This window comes from Salvia hispanica, chromosome 2, assembly GCF_023119035.1.
Source record: "Salvia hispanica cultivar TCC Black 2014 chromosome 2, UniMelb_Shisp_WGS_1.0, whole genome shotgun sequence".
NCBI classification, from domain to species: domain Eukaryota; kingdom Viridiplantae; phylum Streptophyta; class Magnoliopsida; order Lamiales; family Lamiaceae; genus Salvia; species Salvia hispanica.
The window spans coordinates 676,270-696,157 of NC_062966.1; the positions used below are offsets into that span (position 1 = coordinate 676,270).

The 19,888-nt window shown below is 38.7% G+C and overlaps 3 protein-coding genes and 1 pseudogene across 3 annotated transcripts; 3 read left to right on the forward strand and 1 right to left on the reverse strand.

The window, feature by feature from the left end:
* Positions 1-11: 11 nt before the first annotated feature.
* LOC125204710 (putative late blight resistance protein homolog R1B-8) lies at positions 12-2,942 on the forward strand. Its single transcript, XM_048103426.1, has 2 exons — positions 12-262; positions 776-2,942. Exons 1-2 carry the CDS (start codon positions 58-60, stop codon positions 2,374-2,376), a joined length of 1,806 nt encoding a protein of 601 aa, XP_047959383.1. The 5' UTR covers positions 12-57; the 3' UTR covers positions 2,377-2,942.
* LOC125205078 (putative late blight resistance protein homolog R1A-10) lies at positions 2,650-7,106 on the forward strand. Its single transcript, XM_048103892.1, has 2 exons — positions 2,650-2,853; positions 4,320-7,106. The coding sequence occupies exons 1-2, from the start codon at positions 2,650-2,652 to the stop codon at positions 7,104-7,106; spliced, it is 2,991 nt and encodes a 996-aa protein (XP_047959849.1).
* Positions 7,107-8,141: 1,035 nt separating this feature from the next.
* LOC125205079 (putative late blight resistance protein homolog R1B-17) lies at positions 8,142-10,796 on the forward strand. Its single transcript, XM_048103893.1, has 2 exons — positions 8,142-10,422; positions 10,636-10,796. The coding sequence occupies exons 1-2, from the start codon at positions 8,142-8,144 to the stop codon at positions 10,794-10,796; spliced, it is 2,442 nt and encodes an 813-aa protein (XP_047959850.1).
* Positions 10,797-11,787: 991 nt separating this feature from the next.
* Positions 11,788-14,859, reverse strand: LOC125203188 (annotated as a pseudogene).
* Positions 14,860-19,888: the final 5,029 nt, after the last annotated feature.

Below are 19,888 nucleotides of genomic sequence, written 5' to 3' on the forward strand. Positions count from 1 at the left end.
TCCACATTTGTTGAAAATCATGACTTCTATGATGATCTACAGAAAGTGATAGAAGAAATGAATCTCATCGAGAAAGAGGTGAAGACGATTACAGATGAAGCTCTTTTGCAGCAAAAGCCCACCGGTGAATTGACATCCTCTTCGACCGTGAAGGAACACGTGATGGTGGGGTTTGAAGAAGTTTTTCTTGAAGTGTTGGATAAGCTCACTGGAGATCGACTCCACCGCCAAATCATCCCCATCACGGGGATGGGCGGAATTGGTAAGACCACTCTTGCCAAATATCTATTTGAGGATGCACTTGTTAAGGAGCATTTTGATATTCGTGCTTGGATTACAATTTCTCAAACTTATAATGTGAAAGAAATACTTAGAGAAGTTTATATTCAAGCAAGTGGAGGTTCAAGTAGTGACATGAGTGAACTTAGTGAGAATGAATTAGGAGAAAAATTGTACAAGTTTCTATATGGCAGAAGGTATCTTATAGTAATGGATGATATGTGGAGCGTAGATGTGTGGCAGAAGATAAAAATGTGGTTTCCTATTTATAAAATTGGAAGTCGAATAATCGTAACAACTAGGTTGTCAAACTTGAGTTCTCAGTTGAACGAGTCTTGTACAGTTGCTATGAGATTTCTAGACCAGGCTAGTAGTTGGGGATTGTTTTGTAAGATTGTGTTTGGAGAAGAAAGTTGTCCTCTTGATTTGGAGAATACTGGAAAAAATATTGTAGCAGATTGTAAAGGGCTTCCTTTATCAATTGCTACGATTGCAGGTCTTTTGGCAAAATCAGAGTGCACAAGAGAATGTTGGGAGCGTATGGAACAAAATTTAAATTCAATTGTTATTAACAATAATGATGAATTTTGCTTGAAAGTATTAAGGATGAGCTATCTCTATCTGCCAAACTATTTGAAGCCATGTTTTTTGTATATGGGTGTTTTTGAGGAAGATCGAAGAATTCGTGTATCAATGCTTGAGAAGCTATGGGTTTCCGAAGGCTTTTTGAAGCCGCAGAGTGGGAAATGTTTGGAAACGATTGCGCAAGAGTACCTTAAGGAGTTGGTTGATAGAAATCTTATTTTAATTGATAAGTTGGGGTCTATTGGAAAGATTAAGTATTGTAAAGTTCATGATTTGTTGAGAGATTTGTGTTTGAAAGAGGCTGAAAAAGAAATGTATTATCACGTCTTAAGAGATGATCCTCTACGCATAAATAGCGCACGTCGGGTTGTTCTTAAGACCAGAGGGTCGATAATGAGTGAAGTCTTTAGATCTTTGTCACATGCTCGCTCCTTAATATGTGATTTTCAAGAGGGGGATGGAGACGTTCGACTACCTCACAATCTTGGATTGTTGAGGACATTTAAAGCATATGATGATAACTCTAATTCTTGGAATAGTGTTCATTATCTAGATAATGTGTTTGAATTGGTGAACTCGCGGTATCTTGCTGTTAGAATCCATGACGAGTCCAAATTCCCTTCTTCGATTGATCTGCTTTGGAATCTGCACACATTGATCATTTATTGTTCGAATGTTCTTATTGTACCGACTGAAATTTGGAAATTGCATCAACTTCGACATCTCGTGTTTGAGGAAGGCGAGGTGATTCTCACATGTCCTCCAAGTAGCGATAATGACATTGTTATCTTGGAGAATCTGGAGACACTCAAAGGAGTTCAAAATTTATTCTTGAATGAGGAAGTGGTTAAAAGAATTCACAATGTGAAGAAATTGCATCTCAACTACTATGTCAATCAAATGAAAGGAGGAAATTGTCTCAGCCATCTTCAGTGTTTAAGTAGATTGGAAAACTTACGTTGTGAAATCGAAAATATATGTAATGAGTATTTGCAGCGGATTATGTTCCCACACTCCCTCAAGAAGTTGTGTATTGTGGTCTCCTATGATGTGGAGTTGGAGTTGGAAGACATGATGCTGAAAATCGGTTCATTGCCCCTTCTCGAGAAGTTTGTATTAAAAGGTGGCCGCTTCATAACACGCAAGTGGGAAACAGTTGAAGGCCACTTCCTGAGCCTAAAGTTTCTACGGTTGCAGTCCTGCGACGGTCTACAAGATTGGATTGTGGCGGATAGCTCCCACTTTCCACTTCTACAGAAGGTTCGCCTTTGTTATTTAGGTCGACTGAAGGAGATCCCATCGGAAGTTGGAGAAATAGCAACGCTAAAATCAGTTTTATTGGATTATTGTAGTGAATCAGCGGTAGTGTCTGCTAAAAAGATAGTAGAGGAACAAGAGGATTTATACGGAGACGAACTAGACCTTCATGTTCGAGCTATAGTTTATGAGAAGCAAAAGGAGCTGAAGAGCTTGGCAACGACCAACTTTGAAGTTAAAGTGGGAATGTTTTAGTGTTGGATTTCATGTAGCATGGAAAAGTAGTGTTGGGCCTCACTTCCTCTTCCATTCCAACTCAAGAATAGAAGATGCTGAAACCGTGAAGCCCGAGCTAGCTTGTTAGAATGGAATAGAAGCATTGAAGATCTTAGTTTGTTTCGAGGTGTATGTAAATGCGCAAGCCCAACCACAACTGCAACTGCAACCGCAACCGCAACAATTGAAGAGGACTTCTTTCATGAACTTCAACAAGTGATAGAAGAGTTGAATCTGATAAGGAAAGAAGCCATGGAGATTGTAGTTGTCACTCGGCTGCAGAGAGAGGTTCCCTGTGCTAGCTCGTTGACATCTTCTTCCACCGCGAAGAAAAACGTGATGGTGGGCTTTGACGATGTATTTCTTGAAGTTTTGGATAAGCTCACTGGAGATCAACTCAACTGCCAAGTCATCCCAACTGCCAAGTCATCCCATTCACAGGGATGGGTGAAATTGGTAAGACCACTCTTGCCTGAAATCTATTTGAGAATGCACTTGTTAAAAAGCATTTGGATATTCGTAACACAACTTTATTATATCAAGTACCAAAATAAACGACTTTTTTTTTGAGATGCTTAGTGACCTTCATGTTCGTGTTTCGACTACTGATGAATCACTGAGGTGCTTTGCAAGTGTCAACTTTGAAGTTCATGTGTATCAGTTCATAAAATATCCTCCTCCCATTTACACAGGAGAAGATGATGGAAATTGCTTATGAAAATAGAACGTGAGATTTTTTTGTAACCTCTTGTAAAAAGTTTGAGCATTTTGTTGCTTCATTACTGTAAAGCTCTTTCTGTCTTTCATTTCATTCTACTCAAATAAATAAGGGCTTTATCTTCCTAATACAATTTTCTGCTCAAATTTCTTAATACATAATAAGAAAATTAAATCTTCTATTGCTGCTAAGTTCTGCCAACTTAAAGAAAATATACCAGATTTGATCCAATACAATAGTACTCCCTCCGTCCCAGATAATTTGGGACACTTTGACCCTGCACAAGTTTTAAGAAATCTAATGGAAAGTGAGTTGAAAAAGTTGGTGGGATGTGAGTCATACTTTTAAAATATTAGTTTTATAATAAAATGTGAGTAGGAATGAGTTTGTGGAATATAAGATCCACTACCAAAAATGGTAGAAGTGAAGTGGGACAAATTATGTGGGACGGCCCGAAATGAAATACCGGGTCGAATTATCTGGGACGGAGGGAGTACTACTTATTACTATAACAAATATTTATACTCCATTTAAAATGGATCAATAAATATTTACCACTCCTATAACCTATAAATCAAGAACTAATCATACTGAATGCACATTTAAAAGTTAAATAGCACTTGTGAATTACCATCATCATCGAAGATAGTGATCAAGCGAATAAACATCGAAAATATGTCAAACCAGATCCAACTGTAGTTTGAGAAAATTTTATATACGCCGTTAATTAGCTGGAAAGAGAATAAAGAATATAAATGAAGCATTAAGTAGGAGAAACTCAAAGTAGTTTTTTGCAAAAAATAAAAATAAAAAAATCCAACAACTGAAAAAAGAAATAAGATTCTAGGACAGTGGGATGGAGGGAATAGTATTTATTTTAAGATGCATAAAAAGTCTGCATCCAACGACTTCGAACTTTGACTTAGAACTAAAATGTGTGTGAATAAAGATAGTGATTTTGTGTTCACACCTTCATGATTACTAGTACAGCCAATAAAACATAGGTCCCAACTATCTTAGCTATAATGTGGAAGCGAGAAAAAAGCTAGCCACTTAGCCTTAGTGACTGAGGTGAATAATAACCTCACCTTTTCTTATTTGAATTGTTCATCTTTGTCTTCTACTTATATCATATTGCAATTCTAAAGTGTGGAGTCATAATGCTATATTATTGTCTTCTCATTTTCATTGTGTGCATTCATAGATTGAGTTAAGCATGGCTGCTTATGCAGCTCTGGTTTCTCTTATGCATATCATAGATACTCTTCACAAACATCCTTCCCCTCCAATTTCTATTGACAAAAAACAAGTTGAATCTCTCACTCAAATTGTTACCTTCTTGCAAGAATCTCTTGATGGATATATTTCCCCTGTTGTTGCTGATGGCCGTGAAGCTGATCCATTGGAGCGTCGCATTGCTGATGCAGTTTATGCAGCTGAGGATGTTATCGAATCCCATATTGTGCTAAATATTCACACATCTTCCACAATGCATGAAGACATCATCAATAAATCCCAAATCGTGGCTCAAAATGGTAGACGATCCACGATACGTGGGAAGATGAACAGCTTGTTTCGAGGTGTGTGTAAATGCACAAGCCCAACCACAACTGCAACCGCAACTGCAACTGCAACTATTGAAGATGACTTCTTTCATGAGCTTCAACAAGTGATAGAAGAGTTGAGTCGGATAAAGAAAGAAGCCATGGAGACTGTAGTTGTCACTCGGCTGCAGAGAGAGGTTCCTCGTGCTAGTTCGTTGATATCTTCCTCCACCGCGAAGGAAAACGTGATGGTGGGCTTTGACGATGTTTTTCTTGAAGTTTTGGATAAGCTCACCGGAGATCAACTAAACTGCCAAATCATCCCAATCACGGGGATGGGCGGAATTGGTAAGACCACTCTTGTCCGAAATCTATTTGAGAATGCACTTGTTAAGGAGCATTTTGATATTCGTGCTTGGACTACAATTTCTCAAACTTATAGTGTTAGAGAGACACTTAGAGGAGTTCTTTTTCAAGCAAGTGGTGATTCAAGTAGTGATTTGAGTGAGGAAGAATTGGGGGGAAAATTGTACAAGTTTTTATATGGTAGGAGGTATCTTGTTATACTTGACGATATGTGGAGTATAGAGGTGTGGGACAAGATCAAAGCTTTCTTTCCGAACCCTTATGGCGAAAATAGGAGTCGAATAATCATAACAACTAGACTAACAAACTTGGGTTCACAGTTGAATGAGTCTTATAGAGTTGGTATGAAATTTCTAGATGAGGCTAGCAGTTGGGAATTGTTTTGTAAGACAGTGTTTGGAAAAGAAAGTTGTCCTCGTGAGTTAGAGAATATTGGAAAGAATATTGTAGCAAATTGTAAAGGGCTTCCTCTATCAATTGCTACGATTGGAGGTCTTTTGGCAAAATCTAAGCATACAAGAGAAAATTGGGAACTTATAGAGCAAAATTTAAATTCTATTGTTATTAATGATAATGATGAATTTTGCTATAAAATATTGAGGATGAGCTATATCTATGTGCCAAACTATTTGAAGCCATGCTTTTTGTATATGGGTGTTTTTGAGGAAGATCGTAGGATCCGCGTCTCAATGCTCAAGAAGTTATGGGTTGCTGAAGGATTTTTAAAACCAATGAGTGGAAAATGTATGGAAACAACTGCGCAAGAGTACTTGAAAGAGTTGGTTGGTAGAAATCTCATTTTAGTTGATAAGTTAGGGTCTACTGGAAATGTTAAATATTGTAAAATTCATGACTTGATGAGAGATATGTGTTTGAAAGAAGTTGAAAAGGAAAGGTTTTATCGTGTCGTAAGAGATGATCCTACAACAAATAACAGCGAACGTCGGGTTGTTTTTCCATTTAAGACTCCAGGGTTGTCAATAAATGAAGTTTTGGGATCTTTATCACATGCTCGTTCCATACTACGTGATTACGGGAAGGGGGATGGAGAAGTTCGATTGCCTCGCAATCTTAGGTTGCTGAGGACATTCAAAGCATATTATGTAGACACTTTCAGTGGTGCTTATTTCCTAGATAATGTGTTTGAATTGGTGAACTCACGGTACCTTGCTGTTAGAGTTCATGAAAAGTCGAAATTCCCCGCTTCGATTGATCTGCTTTGGAATCTTCATACATTGATTATTCATTGCTTGGATGATCTTATCGCACCGATTGAAATTTGGAAACTGCATCAACTTCAGCATCTCGAGTTTAGGCGCCGCAAATTGATGCTCCCGGATCCTCCTAGTGGCAACAATGACATTGTTTTCATGGAGAATTTGCAGACACTCAAAGGAGTTCTGAATTTGTTTTTGAATGAGGATGTGGTTAGAAGAATTCCTAATGTAAGGAAATTGCTTCTAATGTATAATGTGAAACAAATGAAGGGAGAAAATTGTCTCAGCTATCTTCAGTGTTTGAGTAAATTGGAAAACTTTTGTTGCTTCACCAGAAATGGATGTGATGAGTATTGGCAGTGGATAAGGTTCCCACACTCCATTAAGAAGTTGTGTATTGTTGCCTCTTATGATATGGAAGTGGAGGACATAATGCCAAAGATTGGTTCATTGCCTCTTCTTGAGAAGTTTGTATTGAAATATGGTTTCTTCAGAACAGGCAAGTGGGAAACAGTTAAAGGCCAGTTCTCGAGCCTCAAGTTTCTACATTTGGATCTTTGTAATAGTCTAGAAGATTGGATTGTGTCAGACAGGTCTCACTTTCCACTTCTGCAGAAGCTTCGTCTTTGTAGTTTAGTTCAACTGGAGGGGATCCCAGCCGAAGTCGGAGAAATAGCAACCTTGATATCGATTGATGTGGAATATTGCAGTGAATCGGTGGTGGTGTCAGCTAAAAAGATTGTAGAGGAACACGAAGATTTATATGGAGACCAACTAGACCTTTGCGTTCGAGTCAAGGTTTGGAAGAAAGATGAATCACTGAAGAGCTTGGCAAGTGCCAACTTTGAAGTTGAAGTGTGGTAGGTTATTAAAGAACTAACCTAACCTTGTAAAAAAGTTTTAGCATTTGGAGTTGGAGTGACATATATATAGTCTTTGTAATCTGTGTGAACATCTGTTGCTTCATTAATGCATGCTCTTTCTATTGTTCCTTTTTTTACATAATTTGATGATTAAATCATTTCTGCCAACTTGGTTTAAAATTTAAATTAACCTTCAGCCTTGAATGAAATTAAATCATACTACTATTAACCTGGAGATAACTGCACCATTTAGAGGAGGTATCCCTGTAATCAAATTGGATGGGAAACTTCCACATATCTCCATCAATATAATGTAGAGTTTGAATTTTGTAAGCCTTTAATTAATGAAATTTGATTTCGTTTCTTGAGTTATAATCTTGAAATACCCTAAAGTTTAAAATTTATTTTAAAATGTGAAGAAAGGTAGCTGGTTCTCAATTAAATATCCCAAAAACTATTTCCCCAACCACCATATTAGTCCAAAATGTACATATATAATTAAGGTAAGTAACTTTATAGTTATATGTTAGACACATTAGTTTCAAAAATCAATATAATTATATAGCTATAGATGAGCGGAAGCTCCCTCTATGTAAAGAAAATACTAGTTTATGCTAAAGCATGGACCAACTTTCTTAGCTGTTTGGCAATAAAGTGGAATATACTAATTGGGGTGACTAAAAAAGTCTGTTCCTAACGACTCAACCATATTTTATACTCCCTCCGTCCCAAGAAAGATGACCCATTTCTTGGACGGCACGGGATTTTATGCAACTTTATTTTGTGTGTTAAGTGGAGAGAGTAAAGTAAGAGAGAGAGAATAAAGTAGAGATAAATGGGTTTCCATTTTAAGCAATGGGTCATCTTAATTGGGACAAACCAAAAAGGAAAGTGGGTCATCTACAATGGGACGGAGGGAGTACATCTCAATAATGCTGCATGTTTCATCTCAACTTGGAGTGATAATACAACATTGGTTGTTAAATATTAGTATCTCATTTTCATTGTGTGCATTCATTCATAGAGAGAGTTAATCATGGCTGCTTATGGAGCTCTGGTTTCTCTTATGCATATCTTAGATACTCTTGAAAAACATCCTTCTCCTCCCATTTCTATCGACGAAAAACAAGTTGAATCTCTCACTCAAACTGTTACCTTCTTGCAAGAGTTTCTTGATGGTTATATTTCCCCTGTTTTCGATAGCCACGAAGCTGATCCATTGGAGCGCCGCTTTGCTGATGCAGTTCATGCAGCGGAGGATGTTATTGAATCCCATATTGTGGCTCAAATTGACAGAGGATCCACAGCCGTTGAAGATCATGACCTCTATCATGATCTACAGAAAGTGATGGAAGAAATGAATCTGGTCAAGAAAGAAGTGACTGAGACTGCAGCCATTGCTCAGCTGCGGAGAAAGGTCTTCTCGACTCATGCTGCTGGTTCATCGATGTCTTCTTCCACTGTGAACGAAAACGTGATGGTGGGCTTTGACCAAGTGTTTCTTGAAGTTTTGGATAAGCTTACCGGAGATCAACTCAACCGCCAAATCATCCCCATTGTGGGGATGGGCGGAATTGGTAAGACCACTCTCGCTAGAAATTTATTTGAGAATATACTTGTCAAGGAGCATTTTGATATTCGTGCTTGGACTACAATTTCTCAAACTTTTAACGTTAGAGAAACACTTCTAGAAATTCTTTTCAAAGGAAGTAGCGATTCGAGTAGTGATCTTAGTGAAAATGAGTTGGGAGAGAAAGTATACAAGTATTTATGGGGTAAGAGGTATTTGGTAATAATGGATGATATGTGGAGTATAGAGGTGTGGGACAAGATCAAATTTTTTTTTCCTGATCGCCAAAATGAGAGTCGAATAATCGTAACAACTAGGTTGTCAAACTTGAGTTTTCAGTTGAACAAGTCTTATAGAGTTGGTATGAAATTTCTAGATGAGGCTAGTAGTTGGAATTTGTTTTGTAAGACTGTGTTTGGGAAAGAAAGTTGTTATCTTGAGTTGGAGAATATTGGAAAGAATATTGTAGCAAACTGTAAAGGGCTTCCTTTATCAATTACAACAATAGGGGGTCTTTTGGCAAACTCTGAGCGCACAAGAGAATATTGGGAGCATATCGAGCAAAATTTAACTTCAATTGTTATGAACAGCAATGATGAATTTTGTTTGAAAATATTAAGGATGAGCTATATCTATTTGCCAAATTATTTGAAGCCATGTTTTTTGTATATGGGTGTTTTTGAGGAAGATCGTAGTATACGTGTGTCAATGCTCCATGAGCTATGGATTTCTGAAGGATTTATAAAACTAAGGAGTGGGAAATGTTTAGAAATAATTGTGCAAGACTACTTCAAGGAGTTGGTTGACAGAAATCTAATTTTAGTTGACGAGTTGGGGTCTACTGGTAATGTTAAGTATTGTAAAATTCATGATTTGATGAGAGATTTGTGTTTGAAAGAAGTTGAAAAGGAGAGGTTTTATTATGTCGTAAGAGATTATCATCAGGCAAATAATAGCGAACGACGAGTTGTTCTTAAAACTTCAGCATTGTTCATAAGTGAAGTCTTGAGACATTTGTCATGCACTCGTTCCATAATATGTGATTATAATGGCTATGAAGAGAGTGATGGAGAAGTTCGACTGCCTCACAATCTTAGGTTGTTGAGGACATTTAGAGCATCTGATTCCTGGAATGGTGATTACCTCCTAGCTAATGTGTTTGAATTTGTGAACTCGCGGTACCTTGCTGTTAGAGTTTGCGACGACTCCAAATTCCCTCCTTCGATTGAACTGCTTTGGAATCTACACACATTGATTATTCATTGTTCTTCGAAGGGTCTTATTGCACCAATTCAAATTTGGAAACTGCATCAACTTCAGCATCTTGTGTTTGAGGAAGGCGAGGTGATTCTTCCGGATCCACCCAAAGGCGACAAAGACATTGTTATCATGGAAAATCTGCAAACACTCAAAGGAGTGAAGAATTTGTTTTTGAATGAAGATGTGGTTAAAAGGATCCCCAATGTGAAGAATTTGAATCTAAGCTACCAAGTGAAGCAGATGGAGCGAGCAAACTGCCTCGGCTATCTTCATTGTTTGAGTAAACTGGAAATCTTCCGCTGCTCCACAGCATTAGCAAGTGATGAGTGTTGGCAGCGGATTAGATTCCCGCACTCCCTCAAGAAGTTGTCTATTATTGCCTCTATTATTGCCCCTTCTAAGCTAGAGTTGGAAGGCATAATGCTGAAAATCGGTTCCCTGCCCCTTCTTGAGAAGTTTGTAATAGAAGGTGGTTCTTTCAAAACAGGCAAGTGGGAAACAATTGAAGGGCAGTACCAGAGTCTCAAGTTTCTACGATTAAACTCATGTCGCGGTCTAGAAGATTGGATTGTGGCAGATCACCTCCATTTTCCACTTCTGCAAACACTTCATCTATATTATTTAGATCAACTGGAGGAGATCCCATAAGAAGTTGGAGAAATAGCAACGCTCAAATCAATATATTTAAGATATTGCACAGAATCAGCGGTGGTGTCAGCTAAAAAGATAGTAGAAGAACAAGAGGATTTATATGGCGACCAACTAGACCTTCATGTTCTAGCTGTAGTTGAAAATGAAGAAGAAGAAGCATTGAAGACCTTGTCAAGTGCCAAATTTGAAGTTCAAGTGGGAGGTTTTTAGAGCTTAGGGTTCATTGTATTATTTCATGTAGTTGTCTTCTTATCATGCATTGTGTTTAAACATTGGAAGTTTAATTCTTAGGGAAAATAGGACGTTTGGCAGAGGTGCCAACATTCAAGTCAAATATTGGTTGATTATTTGACTTGGATATAATGATGCACAGAAGAATAGTGTTGGATCTTGTAAAGTTTGAGCATTTATTGCTTCTGTGAGCTCTTTCTAGTGTACCCTTTCTACTTAAATAACAGATTTCTCTTCCTTATACAATATTCAGCTTGTACTTAGATATTTAGATATTTAAATCATTACTGAACATGCAGTTTGAGAAATATAACATAAATCAGTAATTCAACCCAATGCATAAACAAGACCCATGTGATTTTTTAATTTAAAAATGATCAATAATTGTTGACCCATTTACCCCCAAGTGGCTCGAACCTGCGATTTATTGGTCGAAGGGGAAGTATCTTACCAACTACGATGTCTTTCATCGTTGAGCCATGTGTCACGTTTCAACCTGGCAGCAAAAGTGAGTAAACGTAGTAGCACGACAAAATCAATCAAACACCAGAGAGTAATTGTGTACAAATCCTGAAGAACCTAAATTAAGCAGTCTTCATCACCAAAAGTCATTACAACTACACGATCCATCTCTAAAATGATGAAAACTCTTGCTATTTTGTGCAACAATTTCCCTTTCAACTATCTCTGAGATGATCTCAAACACATTGTGGCAATCGCTGCATACACGAAGGTTCTTTATTATACGTATTGAGCCGCGAGCTGGAGAGGTCAAGAACATCTCTGAATTTCAATTCTGATTATACATTCTGAATTTTGTTAATGAACATTAATTAGTTATTTTAGAGGCAGAGAATATGATCCTTAGCTTAGTGTCGATTTCGTGGAAGGAAACTTTAAGCGTTTGATTCCCACAATGTCAATTGCAATATATCAATATATGATGATAGGAAATTCACAAGAGTATAAATAATCGAAACATACAAATATAGGATAGAAACATAAATATGATGATTCAGTTACAACATGATAGTTTAAAAAGAAACAAATTTCACACAAACAGGACAGGATATGGTAATTCAGTTACAACAACATGACTGTTTAAAAAGAAACAAAGTTGACACAAATAAGCAGACAGGCATAATCTCCTACTCCATTCACTTGCACACACGTGAAGCGCCTGCACATTCAACACATATTGATGCATTTTAATTAGTACTACTAAATTCACTTGTTCTGTTTTTTTGTGGATTCAAAACTCATTTACTCACCGCGTAGTTTCATGCATCTGGAGGACTAATGGAGACCGCGAAGGTAGCGACATCTTTCTTGGCCGCAGCAATCTTCCTGACAGAGGCAGCTGCCTTCTTACAGCACTCCAAATCCAAGAACTCCAGATTCGGAATATCAGCAAGCACTATGGGAACTTCTTCAAGCTCCTCACAGTTTAGCAATTCAAGCCGTTTAAGGCGGGGGAAATGGCGCGCAGACACCTTCCAGGTCGACAAATCGGTCCTCTCAATGTGCAGAAACTCAAGAGCTTCGAAGGCACTCTCCACCTTCCAGATCGGCCCTACAAACGCGTATTCCTTGAGCTTCAGCACCTGCAACTTCTCCAATGATTCTAAAGTAGACATGTGAGTCCAGTCCAGAAACGTGTTCAGCAGAGTCAGGCTCCTTAGTTCCACCGGGAATTTACAGGCCGGAGGGAGGCCATCGAGCTTCCCATCTATAGCCGCCTTAGGGAAGACATCGTTCAAAAGCTTCAGTTTCTCGAGATTGCTCAAGTTGGTTAAACAACCAAATGTTCCAGTCCTGTCATCAAAGAAATGAGGATAGTTCGCCACAAACTCCGAGCTTCTTTAGATTGCGAGCCCTGCCTAAGAGTGCCTGCGTGCAGCTCTCTGGTGACACTATCCCGAGCCTCTGAAGCTTGTCGCCTTCTCTGCTGTCTTTGCCTGGCTTGGCTAGAGTGGTGCACACGTTCGTCTTCAAATTCCTTAGCTGAGTCATACTCATGACATCTGCTTTGATGTCGAGAGCAGCAGAGTCTGTATCGACTATAAGAGTCTGTATTTGCCAAAGCTTTGTCAAGGCCTTGGGGAGAGTCGAAGGGTTTGAGTTCGGCTCCCGCTTCATCGACAGTGCAAGATACCTCAAATGAAACAACGTGTAGAAATCAATTGGTATTTTGCTGAATTTGAGGGGCTTTGTCTCTGAAACTCTCAGAAGCTTGAAAGCATCAGAAATGGCCGAGATTTTGTCCTTTGGCACCTCTATATCCTCGGACGAGAACGTAACAAACGAGCGTACGCAAAGGCCTTTTGGCTTTCCACTGAGGAATTCCATGACTTGTGAGTGGATGCAGAGGCGGCGATGCTTTTCCCTCTCAGTGACGGAGGGCTGAAGCCCTCCGTCACTGGACCTTTTGATTTCTTGGAAGAAATCCTCCCTGTCTTTCCCTCCTTCATTTATGCAGAAGGCGCGTAACATGTCATGAATCCGGAAGGACTTGACTCTCCCATCGGCCTTCAATTTCTCAACTCGAACCAGATTCCTGTTGATGAGATCATCGAGATTGTGTTCAGCGACCTCCTCCATGCTAAGACCGGCCTTAGGCAGTATTAGTCCTTCCGCAATCCACATCCGGATCAATTTCCATGCGGGTATCACAAAATCTTCCGGAAACATCCCCACATAAAGGAAACATTCCTTCAAGTAGTAAGGCAACTTATCATAACTCAATGCTATGATGTTGTTCATGCGATTTTCCGGGTCATATTCCAGTTCCAGGAAGGTCGAGATACTTTTCGATACTTTCTCCCAGGCGGTAACAGATCTCGAAATCTTGGTGGTAAGAACTCCTCCAATCACCACGATAGCCAGGGGCAGGCCGTCACACTTTTCTGCAATCTCTCTCCCGACACGCTCAAATTCAGGAGGAAACACCGGCTTGCTGAAAACCTCCCACTGCAGAAGCTCACAACTCTCATCCAAATCCAGCTTGCGCAGATGGTGCGGATCCCTGAAGCGGTTGGAGTACTTCCCCACGGCCTCCTGGCGACTGGTGATCATGACTTTCCCCCTCGTGTTACGCCTAGGCAAACACACCTTGAGTTCATCCCAGTCCTTGGGCTCCCACACATCGTCCATGACTAGCAAGAACTCGCCCGCCTCCTCTAGAAGACCTGATACCTCTTCAGCCAGCTCTCCAGCGCTCCTTTCGCTGTACTCGTCGTCCTTGAGCCTCGTCCCGAGCTTCCTCAAAATGGAGCGAAACACCTCCTTCGCTGCAAACTCCTGGGATACATCAACCCATATACGCTTGTGGAACTTGTAGTCGATGCCAGAGTCATGAAAGATCTTCCCGGTGAACGTCGTCTTGCCTAGGCCGGGCATGCCAACGATGGAGATCACATCCAGATAAGGAGTTTTCTCGTTGAGATACCCGAGTATTTTTTCAGCCTCGTCCTTCAGTCCCACCACGTTTTCTCTTCTCAACGACGTAGGCTGTTTGAAAGATCAATTCATACGTAAAATTTAATTTCTGTATTCTCAAATAGGAATTGGAATGGAAAAAGTAGTGATGACCTTGAGATCGTGTTTGCTGGGGGCATTGTCGGAGGAGAGTTGTTTGAAAGAGTCGGAGGCTTGGATGTCCGTGATCCGGGTGCAGATGCGGGTGACGCTGTTGGCCATGTCGATGAAGCGCGCGGCGTTGAAGGCGGTGGAGAAGGAGAAGTATCTGGCGGTCTTGGCCTCGGCGGCCTGCGAGACCATGGCGTCGATGATGTCTTCGGCCTCGTAGATGACGCCGCGGATGTCGCGCAACACGGCCCTCAGAGATTCTTCCTTGCGCAGCTTCTTGCTGGAGCTCGACACCTTCTTGAGGAACGATTTGAAGTATCCGACGTCCCTCTCCAGCTGCTCCAGCTCGCTCTTGAAGTTTTTTACTAGCTTTGCGCGGTGAAGCACCAGCTGCTTCAGAGTTTCCAGCAGGAACTCCACCGCTGCATCCGCCATTTCTTCACACACAATTCACAATTTCTCTATCCAGATTTTACTTGATTATTCCACATTTTTGCTTATCAATATGCATTCGCCTCACCACTAACGATTATTTTAAGTTAATTCATATTTTTAAATTGATTTTCAATCTAAAATGTGTCTCAGTTCCATGTTATTCGCATTTATTGGCTCGTACCTAACTACTTACATTATTTCTATTTTAAGTAAGAATTAGAGTATTTAATTAATATATAATACTCCATCCGTCCACGAATAGGAGTCCCGTTTTTCCATTTTGGTCCGTCCACGAATTGGAGTCCTGATTCATACTTTCCATAAATGTTAAAGAAACCCCACATTCCACTAACTCAATCCTCTTACACATCATTTAAAACTAATAAATACAAGTGGGACCCTATTACACTAACTTTCTTCCACCCACTTTTCTTAACATTTCTTAAAACTCGTGCCGGATAGAAATGAGACTCCTATTCGTGGACGAAGGGAGTATATGTAGTTAAGTGTTCCTTTATTTAGTGATCACTCATTATATTTAAAATACTAATTTAGTCACACTAAAAAAATAATCTCAAATTTACGGCCTAAAATGTAAAATGCGACTAGTATGGGACGGAAGGAGTACAGTTTATGTTCAGTTACTAGCTCGCTTGTTCCTAATTAATTTATTGAACGATGGTGAAAACATTTTCCATTTTTGTACTTTTAAGAAATTTCTTGGCTTATGCAATGAAAATTGAAACTCGATCCCAACCATCAAACTCTTCATCTAGAGAATGATAATTGTTCTTAGTTATGCACTAATGAGTTGGTTGCACAATATATATGAGAATTGAGAAATGCTATGTTATACTTGGGATAGTACTCTATTATTTTTATTACAACTTCTTGGTATTATTCATTTTGAAACAAGCAGGCGACGATGCAACTGCGGCGAAGGCGGTGGCCTCCTAATGCAGGCATGGATTTTAATTTGTGATAAAAAGGTAGTGTGAAATCTATATGTTGTCATATTCCACTTTAAATAAAATACTAAGTAATTATCAATATGGAGTAGAAAAATAAAATAGAATTAAATAGGACCCAGTATGGACTTTGTGCAAGTTTGAAATTGATTTGGTTGTTACAAACATTCTCCAAATCTTAGCCACTTAAAAAGTTTCATGGGCTGCATATTTATATAGGATCCATATGCTATTTACTCCCTCCGTCCATGAAAATTCGTCCCGGTTTGACCGAGTACGGGTTTTAAGAAATGTAATGGAAAGTGAGTTGAAAAAGTTAGTGGATTGTGGGTCCTACTTTTAAAGTATTAGTTTTATAATAAAATGTGAGTAGGAATGAGTTAGTGGAATATGGGGTCCACTACCAAAAATGGTAAAAGTGAAATGAGACAAATTTTGGGGGACGGACGGAAATGGAAAACTAGGACAATTTTCGTGGACGGAGGGAGTATCTTTTATCTCCTATTTTTTCAATTCCTTCTTATTTCATTATTGTATTGTTGTGATTATTTATTTATACGAGTATATCTTAATTAAATTAATGTGCAAACAATTTTTAAAATATAAATTTCAATAAAGCTAAAACAATTACAAAAATTTTTGCTTATTTTGGAGTCGATGCAAATTTGAAAAGTGAAAACTAAATCAATTTCATTAATTCAAAAACATGAAAAATTACAAAAAAAAAAAAAAGCGATAAAGTTGTTTTCATATGTAACTAATTTAGGAAAATTCCTGTACTTTTCTTAAAGGTGGAAGTAATGATAAGGTTAATTATTTTTTATTTTTATTATTTATGGATTGGAAGAAAGTTGAGGAGGGTGGCGCTTAAGGAATTAATTGTACGCGGTGTAATTATTATTGTCTCTTAAACAATGTTAAATATATGTATCTTTTCATTCTTTTATGAAAATTGTACAGCATTATTAGTTTAATTCTTGTACTACTTTTTTATTTTAAAAGGTAGAAATGGATGACTATTGCAGCTCTTTGATTCATCTTTATTAGCGTCTCTTAAACAATCTTAATTTCCGTGGTGCCCTATCTCAACTAATTACTCCACTAATCTCTGTAAAGTAGTGAACGTTAGATCTCATAAAAAAAAATTATGTTAATTTTAGTACACATAAGAAAGTGCAATAGTATAGCTTATCAAAAAATAAGAATTTTAGGATACATAACATATAAAAGGAGTACTTAAAAACAGTTAAAAAAATGTGGTCTAAGGTTAGGTTTAAAACAAATTCAAATCATATTTCATTCTTTATCCTTTCCATATCAGTAATTACTGATTAGTTTATAAAGTAACTGTAACAACTAAAGCTTAGGAGTTAGGACCAATCATCTTAGATGTCTGCCAATGATAAAAAGCTACCCACATTTAGTTATCTTTTTCTTTTTACTAATTGAGGCGACTAAAAAAGTCTGTATCCAACAACTGCACCATAATGCTTCACTTGTTCATCTATATATGTTTCAATAACATGTGGAATCATAATCTAAATATATGCATTCATAATCATGGCGGCTTATGCAGCTCTAGTTTCTCTTTTAAATATCATAGACACCCTTAAGAAACATCCTTTTCCTCCCATTTCTATCCACGAAACACACCTTCAATCTCTCACTGAAAATGTCACCTCCTTGATGAATTTTCTTGATCGCTATAATTCCCCAGTTGTTGCCGATGGCGAAGAAGCTGATCCACTGGAGCTTGACATTGCTAATGCAGTTTATGCAGTCGAGGATGTTATCGAATCCCATATTGTGGTTCAAATTGACAGGAGAACCACACCGGTCGATCATCTTGACTTCTATCATAATCTACAAAAATTGATAGAAGAAATGAATCTCATCAGGGCCAAAGCGGACAATATCAAAGATGAGAAAGTGTCAGAAGGCATTGCTGCCTTGACGGCAGCAATCTCTTCTTCCACTGTGAAGGAAAACATGATGGTGGGCTTAGACGAGGTGTTACATGATGTTTTGGGTAAACTCACTAAAGGTGAACCCGACCTCCAAGTCATCTCCATCATAGGGATGCCTGGCATTGGTAAGACCACTCTTGCCAAAAATCTATTTGACAATAAACTTGTTAAGGGTCATTTTCGTATTCATGCTTGGACTACTATTTCTCAAACTTATAATGTTAGAGAAATACTCAGACAAGTTCTCTCTCGAGTAACTGGTACGACGGTGTCTATTGGTTTGAGTGAAAGCGACTTGGGAAAGGAGTTAAGGAGTTCTTTATGGATGCAAAGATATCTCATTATATTGGATGGATGACATGTGGAATATAGATGTGTGGAAGAAAATACATAGTTTCTTTCCAATAAACAAAAATGGTAGTCGAATAATAGTAACAACTAGGATGTCAAACTTGAGTTCTGAGTTGAGTACGTGTGAGTTGAGCAAGTGTGATTGTGTTTATATGAAATTGCTAGATGGTGCTAATAGTTGGGATTTGTTTTGCAACACTGTGTTTGGGAAAGAAAGTTGTCCTACTGATTTGGAGAATAGTGCAAAGACTATCGTAAAAAATTGTAAAGGCCTTCCTTTATCAATTGTTACGATAGGAGGTCTTTTATCAAAATCTGAGCCCACATTAAAATTTTGGGGGGATATAGAGTAAAAATTAAATTCATATTTAATTGAAAGTGCTGATACTTTTTGCTTGAAACTATTGAGATTAAGCTATATCAATCTACCAAACTATTTGAAGCCATGTTTTCTGTATATGGGTGTTTTTGAGGAAGATCGTAGCATCCGCGTGTCAATGCTCGAGAAGCTATGGTTTTCCGAAGGGTTTATAAAACCGAGTGAAAAATATTTGAAAACAACTGCGCAAGAGTATGTTAGGGAGTTGGTTGGTAGAAATCTCATTTTAGTTGATAAGTTTGGGTTTAGTGGAAATGTCAAATACTGTAAAATTCATGATTTGTTGAGGGAGATGTGTTTGATAGAAGTTGCAAAGGAAAGGCTTTATCATGTCATAAGAGATGATGCTCCGGCCACCAATACTGGACGCCAGGTTGTTTTTCCATCCAATACTTCACCGTTGTCAATAAGTGGCGTTTTTGGATCTTTGTCACGTGCTCGTTCCATAATATGTGGTTATCACGACGATGAAGATGATAGTGGAGAAGATGAAGAGGGAGGAGGAAACGATGACGAAGAAGGGGGTGATTTTGACAATGATGAAGAAGGAGAAAGAGGAGACGATGATGAAGAAGGGGGTGATTTTGACAACGATGAAGAAGGAGAAGGAGAAGGAGACGACGATGAAGAGGCGAGTGGAGAAGCTGACAATGAAGAAGGGAGTGATCATGACGACGATGGAGAAGGGGTTGCAGAAGTCCGGCTGCCTCACAATCTTAGATTGTTGAGGACATTAAAAGCATATGATGCAGATGCAGTGAGTGGTGCTTATTTTCTAGATAATGTGTTTGAATTGGTGAACTCGCGGTACCTTGCTGTTAGAGTTCACGACAAGTCCAAATTCCCTTCTTCGGTTGATCTCCTTTGGAATGTACACACTTTGATTATTCATGGCAGGGGTTTTCTCAGTGACCCTGCCGAAATTTGGAAACTGCATCAACTTCGGCATCTCAATTTTGTTCGGCATCTCAAGTTTAACTGCGGATTGACTCTCCTGGATACTCCTAGCGGCAGTTGTAGCATGAAGAATCTGCAAACACTAAAAGGAGTGAATAATTTGTATTTGAACAAGGAGGTTGTTGGCAGAATCTCAAATGTGAAGAAACTGAGTGTAGAGTACAACAAGGTGAAACAAAAGGGGGAAGAACATTGTCTCAGCTATCTTCAGGATTTGAGCAAATTGGAAAATTTCCACTGCTCCACCTCCTATGGATTTCAAAAGTATTGGCAGAGGTGTTGGCAGAGTATTAGCTTCCCACACTCCCTCAAGAAGTTGCGGGTTGATGTCTCCAATGATCAGGAGTTGGAAGGCATGTTGGAGAAAATCGGTTCGTTGCCCCATCTTGAGAAGTTCGTGTTGGATGATGGTTTCTTCAAAACAGG

Bases quoted from the DNA above. Each gene is read 5' to 3' on its own strand.
- LOC125205078 (XM_048103892.1), top strand. From the start codon at position 2,650: ATGGAGATTGTAGTTGTCACTCGGCTGCAGAGAGAGGTTCCCTGTGCT. The intron at 2,854-4,319 runs GTAAGACCACTC...GTGCATTCATAG, and splicing joins CACAGGGATGGGTGAAATTG to ATTGAGTTAAGCATGGCTGC.
- LOC125204710 (XM_048103426.1), top strand. From the start codon at position 58: ATGAATCTCATCGAGAAAGAGGTGAAGACGATTACAGATGAAGCTCTT. The intron at 263-775 runs GTAAGACCACTC...CTACGATTGCAG, and splicing joins CACGGGGATGGGCGGAATTG to GTCTTTTGGCAAAATCAGAG.
- LOC125205079 (XM_048103893.1), top strand. From the start codon at position 8,142: ATGGCTGCTTATGGAGCTCTGGTTTCTCTTATGCATATCTTAGATACT. The intron at 10,423-10,635 runs GCAAGTGGGAAA...GATATTGCACAG, and splicing joins AGGTGGTTCTTTCAAAACAG to AATCAGCGGTGGTGTCAGCT.